The 10,205-nt window shown below is 48.6% G+C and overlaps 2 protein-coding genes across 4 annotated transcripts in view; both read right to left on the bottom strand.

Annotated features, from left to right (window-relative positions):
• Nucleotides 1–878: 878 nt before the first annotated feature.
• Nucleotides 879–10,205, bottom strand: part of LOC108155945 (heparan-sulfate 6-O-sulfotransferase 2) — a 104,324-nt gene continuing 94,997 nt past the window's right edge. The window contains exons 3-6 of one of the 2 annotated variants that reach the window (XM_017287110.2): nt 8,880–9,212; nt 8,265–8,813; nt 8,016–8,200; nt 879–1,741 (exon numbers count right to left, since the gene is read on the bottom strand). In XM_017287110.2, coding sequence (XP_017142599.1) covers nt 1,606–1,741; nt 8,016–8,200; nt 8,265–8,813; nt 8,880–9,212 — 1,203 coding nt within the window. In that variant the 3' untranslated portion in view covers nt 879–1,605. Of the gene's footprint in view, nt 1,742–6,425; nt 6,631–8,015; nt 8,201–8,264; nt 8,814–8,879; nt 9,213–10,205 lie in introns of those variants that run through there. The other variant, XM_033388441.1, reaches the window with a different exon arrangement.
• On the bottom strand, nt 2,788–5,728 carry LOC108155944 (E3 ubiquitin-protein ligase BRE1). 2 transcript variants are annotated; one of them, XM_017287109.2, is made up of 2 exons: nt 3,582–5,728; nt 2,788–3,491 (listed from the first exon to the last, which is right to left on the bottom strand). In XM_017287109.2, the coding sequence occupies exons 1-2, from the start codon at nt 5,376–5,378 to the stop codon at nt 2,877–2,879; spliced, it is 2,412 nt and encodes an 803-aa protein (XP_017142598.1). In that variant the 5' UTR covers nt 5,379–5,728; the 3' UTR covers nt 2,788–2,876. The 2 variants fall into 2 exon arrangements, with proteins under 2 accessions (XP_017142598.1, XP_017142597.1); XM_017287108.2 differs by having other exon boundaries at nt 2,788–5,728.

Here is a 10,205-nt window from a genome sequence, read left to right as displayed (position 1 = left end):
ATTTTCGTAATCCAGACTTTGATGTCATTCTACTGTCTAGATTCGCAATGTCCTGGGAAAGTATGTCCTTACGGTCTTAGCTAATAGCACCACAATAATTAAATTATGCAGCTACCGATCTGGCTTTCCATGATTGGGGGAAAATATTTGTTGGAGTCCTTGTTCAGAATATATATTCATGCAGGATCCCCAATATTCTCGCTTCAGACTGAAAGTATGCTATAATTTTTAAGTACCGCAGATGGTGGGGGCGCTAACGAGCTGAGTGTGATGTAGAATTCATGTAGAAACATGAATAACGCCTTTTTAAACCGAACGATTAGGCCTAATTTTGAAAATGTGACCCGCAAATAAATAGATATGTCTGTTGTGTATTTTATTGATTCATTTGTTTTATTCAATTTGACCTGCATGTATGTGTGGTGTTTACTTTGTTGTTATTATGCTGATTGTGTGGTTCTCTCACTGCAAATTCGTGAAAATGCTAAAGAAAATGTACATGAAAGATGCTTGATGCTTGAATTATTCAATGTCATGGTATTTTCCCTTCTGGTAGCTATATAAAACGGCACAACTGTTGTGCGCCGTGCCTCATAATTAATTAATCAATATTTGAAATATATTTTACATTTGGTTTTCCAGGGTTATGTTGTTGTTTTTTGTTTATGTTTTGATTTATGCAATTTTCTTTGTTGTATATGTATTTCGTTGGCTTTGTTTATTCAAATGTCGCATTCAATCAATCGATTTTTGCTTGGTGTCGATCTCCAATTAATTATTGTCTGAAACAATTATGTCAGCTAACAACTCACTTTGCCATCCAATTGTTTGGCAAAACAATAGTTGTATAAAATTAGCAGTTACGTGCGCCTCTCTACTCGTGTTAAAATTGATTTTTGTTTTATTTTGAATCCTTTTTGTAAGAGTATTCTGCGGTATTTACAGAGGTCTGGGGGTTGTCTAAGCAGTTAAATAAAATAAATGCGTCATTGGATCGAGAACATTTTTCCAAGCACTACGCGCTTAGACTACGTGTGGATTTGGCTTTGCAGAGACTTGGCATAACAATAAAACAAAAGAGCACTATGCTAAAACTAATTATTTAATCTAGTTTATGGCGTGTAGTCGATGCGCAGTGACAGTGTAAATGTAATTCGAGTTTGCCCTCCCACTGGCTCATAACTCGATTTATATTTATAAAATATATATAGGTATTATATCGTATTATGCATTATGCAAAAGTATTTACAATTCGTCCGATGGTATGTGTGTGCGACTTATCAGCAAGGAGTATGTACGGTTATAGGTCATAGATTTCTGAGTGTAGCCTTAGGTTTAAATGTATAATACGCGCACACGGAGATTTTTGCTTTACTATTTGTAGGGCTCTTAGATACATATATGTGTGTGTGTGTGTCTGTGTGTGTGTATGTTTTTTGTTTTAGATGAGACAAGCCGAAACGGCTTAACATTATCCTTAGACGCTAGTGTAAAGTCCTTCGGTAGTGTCTATGCTGCCTCCTCCTCACTCTGCTATATTGTATTTGTGGTTGAGTTGGTGTCTGACTAAATCTAGTGGCTAAACATTAATATTTGGTTTCGAGTTCAATGATCCGTGCTGAGCGCATCATCCACGTTGCTGTCCCAATTGAATTCCGTGACGCCCTGCTTGAAGTAGATGTTCCCGAGATTGGCGTACCGCTGCTCGAAGTTGGTGTCCTTTGCCTTCAGATGTTCAAAACTGTAAAGAGAAATAACACCATAGTTAATATTCACTCAGGTAGGGTACAGTTTTTACAATCCTTAATCTACGTTTTCCTGGGATCTGCGCATTTCCCTACTTGTCTTTGTCGCAGGGTTTGGATTTACTTCCTTCCACCGGGACCAACACCGACCCTCCCTCCTATCCTATCCATTGTTACATGCTTCCTACAAAAGCTGTTCAATTTACTTATGCGCAATAGAATGTTTTCTTATACACATACGTATGCACCCTGCTCTGCCCTGCCGTAAAAACCCCGTCAATTGTGGATGCAGCTGCCTCAAAGTACAGCTGTATGTACGGTATACAATAAATAAATCCAAGACTTGGGCAAGACTTACACACACTCTCGTACGTAGCGTTTGCCTTGCCCCTGGCGCATTGTGAGTGCAGAAAAATGTCAAAGGTCATAAGCAGCGCAGCATTGTTCCGGCCAAGACAAAAGGTTCTCTTTGGCAGGCACCAAAAGATTTTTTGAGGGAAGGCAAAAAAGAGGAAAAACCCCGTCAGTCAACAGGCCCAAGTCACAGTTAATGAAACACTTTTTTCCAGGCCCAAAAACCAACCCAAGCTTGCAAGGCTACCGATGGAGGGACGGGATGGATGGAACGCTGGTGGTGGTGGTGGTGGTGGTGGTGGTGGTGGTGCATGGGTATTTTCTCGGTTCCGTGCTCAAGACGTTAGGCCAACCCACCCCTGAGGATGGGGCGCAGGCGCAGCTGCACATTTCGTTGCGTCGTTTCCTCGTTCCGCCTGAGGAGGTGAGTGCCTGTCAGGGGGTTCCCATCGAGTGAACAGGACTGGCACCGCGCGCACAAGTCTCACGTGTGCGCAATCAGCGTCGCAAGATGGTTATCCAACTGGTCGATCCGGGTGGTTCATCTTCAACCCCCCCCGCCCCATCCTTCAGGCCTACTTCCGGCCTGGGAAAATGCCATCACGCAGCAAAATCAAAGAAGGAAAAGAACTCGTTCTAGTGTTGTATGCAACGATGTTTATGTATTTTGAATCAGATCTTAGCTAACGTATAATTTATAATAGAAATAGTACTCGTATATAGGATATATAGAATATAGGGGTAGATGGTGAGGAGGGAGGGGGGTGGATGGATAGCCTAGATGTTTCGTGCCTTGAGCACCTGCTTCTGGGGCGGACTGGGCACGTTCTCCTTGCCGGGGAACAGCACTGTCTTCTTGGGAGTGCCGGCCGCGGATCGGGGGGTGCGTGGTGTGCGTGGGGTGCGTGGGGTGCGCGGGCTGTGCGGCGTGGCCACCTTGGGCGTGCGCTGTGGGCGTGGCGAGGACTTGCAGGAGAGCAGCTCGCTGATCTCGTTGCTGCTGTCCTGGCGCACACGCTTCTCCGAGGAGTTGAGCAGCCACGAGGTGATCTTGTCGCACTCGGCCCGCAGCTCCGAGTCGATGAGCAGATCCTCGATCTTCTCCAGATCGGTGGTGTTCGGCTTGTTGGCCTTGCTGGGCGTCGTGAGCATCGACACGGATGCCGGCTGCTTCGACTTGAGGGCAATGTTCTCGAGCTTCAGCTGCTCGCACTCCTCGCGCACTTTCACGAGCATCTGCTCCTTGTTGTCGAGCTCCAGTTGGGCGAACTGCAGGACGGTGGCGAACTCGTCCAGGGCCTTCTTCATGTCCACCATGTAGGCCTCGCGGGTCTCGTCCTTGCGCTGCAGCTCGTAGTAGTGGGCCATCTGAGCGTCGCCGTCGATACGCTCCTGGAACGAGTTAGCAATCTTATTGAATTTGGCCAGGGTCTCCGCCTCGCCGGCAAGCAGCTCATGGAGCATCGACTCCTTCAACGATACCTCGCTCTGCAGCGTCTGCGACGAGGACCGCAGGGCATTCAGCGCCTCCTGGGATTCGGTCAGCTGCTGGCGCAGCTGCTCCGCATCGGCCTGCAGGCCCAGGTAGCTCTGCTCGAGGGCGCCCTTGGCCAGCTGCACGGACTCCAGATCCGCCTTGAACTGCTCCACATCGGCATCGGACTTCTTGAGCCGCTCCATCAGGATGTTCACCGTGGACCGGGTGTTGGTCAGCGTCAGCTGGTAGTTGTACTTCTCGGTGATGGTCTTGGCCATGTCCTGCTTCAGCTGGACCAGCTGCTGCTGCAGTGCGTCGCTCAGCTGGATGTAGTAGTCGATGCCGTTGCGCAGCTGCTCCTCGCACTTCTGCAGCTTCTCGTCGCGCTGCCGCAGCATGTCGTTGGTGGTCTCCAGCAGGACCATCACGTCCTGCTTCTCCAGCTCGATCTTGATCAGCTCGTTCTCGGCCAGCTTCTGGCGCTTGTCCAGCTCCGCCCGCCAGTAGCTCTTCTCCCGCTCGACGGCGCTCTCCATGTCGTTCTCCACCTGCTGCTGCACCTTGGCCACCGCCTGCTGCTGTTCCGTCTGGCGGGCCTGCTCGCGGCACAGCTGCCGAATGGTGTCGCAGTGGGCATCGATCTCGCAGTTCTTGTCCAGCAGCTCGTCCTGCAGGGAGCGGATCAGGGTGCACTTGTTGGCCAGATCGTTCTTCAGAGTGTTGCGCTCCACACGGAGGCACTCCTGCTCGGAGTGGCTGCTCTTGGCCTCCTGGGCATAGGCCAGGGCATCCAGCTCGATCTGCTCCTTCAGCTGTAACACGTCGGCCAGCAGCGAGGCATTGTTCTTCTGCAGATTCTCGATCAACTCGATGTTCTGGGCCGTCTTCTGCTGCTCCTCGCTGCACCGCTCCTTGGCCAGGGCCACATCCGCCTGCAGGGCACTCAGCTGGACATTCAGCAGGTTCTGCTCGACCATCTGATCCTCGCTGGTCTGCTGCAGCTGCTCGTTGGCCAGCCGCAGGGCCTCGCTCTCGGCGATCAGCGTGTCCACATGGCGCTCGTGATCCTCCCGCTGCTGGTGCAGGGCCAGCTCCATGGCGGCCAGGCGTTCCACCAGCTGGGTGTGCTCCAGGCTCAGCTGCTCGTTGCGCTCCTTGTGCGAGTGGTTCTCGCTCGACAGGGCCTCGATCAGCTGCTCCGTCTTGGCCACCGCCTGCTCGTGCTCCTCCCTCAGCTTCACCTCCGCCTCCTTCAGCTGCTCCACATGACGCCGCAGGACATCCAGCTGGCTCAACTGGCTCTCGATCAGCTCGTTCTTGTGACGGATCTCCTGCTGCAGCGCCTCCTTGCCCTTCAGACGATTGGCGGACTTGGCCTCCTTCACGGGCGTCGTGGTGGCCGAGTGCAGGGGCGTGGAGGCCGCCGTTGAGGCTCCGCTGGCGGGTGCCTCCGTGTGGCTGGGCGCCGGACGGAAGCGCAGACGCTGCGGCAACGATGGGGTCCTGAACAGACGCAGACCCTTGGACTTTTTGTCCTCCTTGGGAATGGCAAACTCCTTGGCCTCCTTCGAGCTGGAGGCAAAGCGCACCGCATCCTTGAAGAACTTTTCGATCTGCTCCTTGCGCTCCGGCTGCACCGGTGCCGGATTGGCCGCCACAGTGGCGGCTGCGGCGGCAGCAGCAGCTGTTGTGGGCGTGGCACTGCCCGTGGAACCAGCAGAGCTGTTGAAGGCAGCTGGCGAGGCGCAGAGGGCCACATCCACATCATTGAAACGCTTCAACTTGGCCTTGGAGAAGGACATTCTGGCTGCTGTCTTTTGCTTAACTTTGTTATGGCTTTGCACGAATCTCTTTTGTTTTTTTTTTTGGTTTGTTTTTGTTTAACGTCTCATAAATAACTTTCGTTTAACTTTTAGCAATAACAAAAACTCAATAATTAAAAATAAACACAACTTTAACTTTTAATTTCTGTTTAACAAATCTGTCCGTTTCAATTTTGAGTGTTTTTTGTTTCCTGTTTTCTGTAATTCGTGGTCTGTTCTCTACACTACAATAATACCCCGCTTTCCCGTTGCTACCCGTTGCTCTCTCTCTCTCAAAGTCTGTACCTACGCGTTCCGCTGTCAAAACCTAACTGAATTCCCTGTCGATGCGCCGGCGCAGAGGCAGACCCCGAGAAGCGAGCCGAAGCAGGGCCGACGGCGGGGAGAGGGAGAAATGTACAGAGTTATTGGTACCGAAGAACAACCCCCGACAATCGGAACGGGCAAAGGGTCGTCGTCGTGTCGCGTCGTGGAAGTGATCATTCTTTGTTGTTGTTCCTGCAGTGCATTTGTCGTTGTCTCTCACCTCTGTGGCTTTGGTATACCCTATGCCAGGTGGGGTATCTCTGTGTTTCTTAGGAAGTTTGGTGGCTTGAGAAATGAGCAGTGCGTGTATGATAAATCTGTCAGCAGAATTACAGTACTTCGTTGCACTATTTATAGGAAAAGTATGATAACGGATTCTACTTCATAGATGTACAGTTTTCATACACATAAAATATTTTTTTTTAATATACATATGTATATTTAATGGTAGATAACCGGCTATTCTGTGTAGATCTTTATATAGATCAAAAATTCTCAGGTGATATTGCTAAAAAGTATTATAGATTTATACTTTTTCTAGACCAAATGCTTTATATTTCTGATAAATAATTCTGTATTAATTCCGGTAGAAATTACACCTTTTCTAGGAGTAAGGATTTCTAGACAAAATTATTTATATTACAGATAAATAATTCTGTATTTATTCTGATAGTATTATATTATAGTATTATATCTGTTATTTTTAGATATATTACACCCCAAATACAAAATCGCACAGTTCCCTGTTCCCCTTGATATCACAGCGCACTTTCAAGAGTATTCCATAGTCGTTGTGGCTCCTGCCAAAGATTTATTACGCTCTGCTTGTTTTGGTGGTGGTTCGTGCCACAATTCCTTATCCTTAGACACCGCGCCGCAGTCCTTATCTATGTGTTTGTCAAGACGTCGGCATCGCATTTGTGAACTATAGAATATGGTATTTTTTTTTACTTTTAGCGCGCGCAAATGTTGCAATTGTAGTCCAAAGACAAGGAGGGTTCACAGGGGGTACGGGTGGGGGTAAATATATATATATAAGGCATAGGCAGGGGCAGCAGATACGAGAGTTCAGGGGTTCCGCATTCCCTTACTCCTGCAGGAGTGTATATAGGAAATGTGTGCGCCGCTGTCTGGCAAGAAGAGACACTCGCACTCGCACTCCCATCTGTCTGATCCTGTAGGATATATACTGGAGTAGCGAGGATTGGTCTATGGCTTGATGGCCGTTAGCTCCAACGCCAGAACTACATACAGCTGGCAGCCAGCATAAATTTGTTAATTTGATACGAAATCCGATGCCCGCATAAGTGGAAGGAAAATGCGTAAATGTGACGAGGGAAATGGGCGGGTCGTGCGCCCATGCGCATTGAATGGAATTGAATTGCGTGGAAAATTCATGAGGCACAGAGGCAGAGAGCTTCAGAGGCAAATTGATTTGCCTTGATCACGCGAGGGAGTTAGCTAATCGAGCACCGTTCCCATCTATGACATCCTGCTGATCCTGTGGCAAGCAGGCGGCGTGTCCCCGTCCCTTTTTCCCCTCAACTCCAGGGTTAATGTCACAACTGCCAACTGCTCAGCTGGTTGTTACTTTAATGCCCAACAATGGAATATTCTAGCAACAGAAAGGTGCTAATTCTAGGGTTCCAAATCAAGGAAGCATAGAATTCTGGGTGGGACACACACACAAACACACACAGCTGTGCAGGAGACAGACGAAAGGAAGTCAGGATCCATCCCTAAGGGGATTTTGATAGACTTTCCTTAAACTTGGAATAAAACAGAATTTAAGTTCTGGAACTTCTTCCTGAAACCCAAAACACTTTTACAATAATACGGTCTTTGAACAAAAGACCCAAAAGTAATATAAATGATGTTCTGGCCTAATGATGATTTTCCCTTTATTGAAGAAGGTGTTGCTACCTTCTGCAAGATCATTTTCCCAGGCCTGCTCGTGCATAACCGATGTTCATGGCAATGCCGCTAAAAAGTAATGCGATCTAATGATGGCACCACCATGGGATCCATTCAATTTCCCTAACCTTTGGCTGAACCGATGTCAACACAAAGGCAAAGAACCGTCCATGTCAAAGGGTTCTCCTGGCACCCTCTTGGGATACAAAAGGAGTCCGATGCGCAGAAAGAACCGGACTGATGTTCTGATGTTCAGGTTTCATGACCAGAAAAACGTGTTGTAACTACGTCTACAGACTACAGAAGGAGAAGGACATACATAGGCTAGGGCTAAAGGGTTATACTAGCGGCACATAAGCCAATTATGTTAAATCCTCTCTGATTTATGGCACTCACCGTTGAAACAGCAAATTCTTGGCAAAGACATACAGCTCTATGTCCAGACCGTTGAGCTTCTCGATGCGACGCTTCTGGTCCGCTCGCAGATTGGATACGGCTGTCGCCGAAATGGTAGTGTTATGCTGCTCAAAGGGTATGGCAAAGCGCAGGTTAAAGGTCTCCTCAAATATATATTGGGACATCTGGAAAAGGAGAGTGTATTCAACGTTAAACTTCGGCTCAGAGATCTGCGTGTGATGGGGCAACCTTTTGATATTCAGTCAGTCCAAAATAGGCCATGGCAGCCAAATTGCGCTTGGCGCTGGCCAGCATCACCCGATCCCGTTCGTGGGCTGGCATCGAGGACTTGTTGTAGCAGCCGACCAGGGCCAGATCCGCGAGCATGCGGGTCTGCCGATTGGCCGCCAGATTCGACTCGCAGCCGGCAAACTGATCGAGGTCCACGTCCAGCCAGTCCTTGCCCTTGTAGCAGGCTGGCAGCTCAGCGGCGGAGGCCTGTCGCCCCAGGCACCAGTGCCGCGATCCCTTCCAGGTGGCGCCGCGCCGCACATGGCGGTACTCGGACATGTAGCGGGAGATGGGCTCACGGAGCAGCGATATGTAAAAGTACCGACGCTTGGCCGTCTCGCCCTCGTTCTTGTCCAGCTCCACGTCCACGCAGCTCGTCAGCTCGGTCCAGTCGGCGTGGAGGCCGCACTTCCAGCCCGTGGAGTAGCGCGAGAAGAGCCAGTTCTCGTTCCGATGCGGCCGGAAGCAATAGCAGCGTTTTCTCTGTCGCTGACACTCGCAGGGTCGCTACGGGACACGGGAAAATAAGGTTAATGGAAGGGGGGGCCACAGATTAGAGGCTTTCAGACTCACTTTTAGGTCCAAATCCCGGACCAAATGGCGGCCAAAAGAGGTGCCGCCCGTTTTCTGGATGTGCAGAAAGACCATCACATCGTGGCCATCCATATCGAACTGGAAATCATCGTTGAGCACATCCTCGTAGCTCAGTCCGGCATTGGCGATGATGTTCTGCGGTGCGGATGCAGATGCCCTCGAGGCCATGGCCGTAATGCCGCCCAGCGCTCCCAAATTGTTGCTGTTGGCATTGTTGTTGGTAATGCTATTGGCCTGATGGAGTGGGAGCTCATTATAGGCAAGGATATCCGAGGACTGGAGTATCACGGCGCGTTTGGATAGGGCGCATACCTGCGGTTACAAAGAGAGAGCAAAGAGCAAACATTAAAGTGGATGGCAGGCAATGGTTGGTCGACTATGAATATGCCCTGTACTGTCAGGCGTTAAATCAATGGAATACATGCTGCAATCCATCAGATATACCCTTCCTGTATATATATATGTGATCTGAAGGGCATTGCATCGTAATGATCCCCTGAGTGGTGTGAATGTAATTGAATTTTTCATTTTCGCTGTCGCCGTTGGGCCTTAAATTGAATTTATTGGCTGCAAATTTACAACACAAAAAAAAGGCCCAAGCCTCTCTCCCTTTTTGTGGGAGAGTATTTACGTTCAGCATTAATTAAATGCACATCGGGATTAAATGCATATTTTTGCACACGACACAGGTGGGCGGCAACGCCAACTACTGGAAAACTCCTCCATTTATCGCCATTTTCCCCATCATCTCATCTCATCTCTCGCCAGGTTGCTTCTTGTTTTTTTTTTACACCGTGTCTCACTCTATTTACCCGTCGGAATGTGCACTTTTATTTATGGCACGCACGTACTCAACGCTTATTAATATCGAGAACCAGCTTTTATCCCCCTTTCACTGCACTCACAACAATTAAGTTGAAGAATTTCAATATTAACTGGCCATAAATATGTTTGGGCAGAGCAGAGCAGAGCAGAGCAGGTAATGGAGATTTCTGTTATGGTGGGTAGTTCCTTGTATAAGAAAGTTGATTAATCTTGTAGCATACTTTTCGGCTGGCAAGTCAATTAAAGGGCAGGCATCTTTTCGGCTGGCCACTCAATTTAAAAGCAGGGAAATTGGTTTGTGGTAAACGGAAAAACTATCCGGATATTGTCTAGAGGGAAAGCCAACTGGAAAGTATTTTTCCCACTTGTCTCACCGGAATATATGGTTGTTCTGCTTAAAGTCCAATTAGTGATTCTTGAAGTGCTTCTAGTTTCATTTGGACTTATCTTAAAAACCTTTAATTCCTAAGATCTCTGCTG

This window comes from Drosophila miranda, chromosome 2 (assembly GCF_003369915.1).
Source record: "Drosophila miranda strain MSH22 chromosome 2, D.miranda_PacBio2.1, whole genome shotgun sequence".
Classification (NCBI taxonomy): domain Eukaryota; kingdom Metazoa; phylum Arthropoda; class Insecta; order Diptera; family Drosophilidae; genus Drosophila; species Drosophila miranda.
The sequence above is the reverse complement of the archived record's forward strand: the minus strand, read 5'-3'. Positions and strand labels throughout refer to the sequence as shown.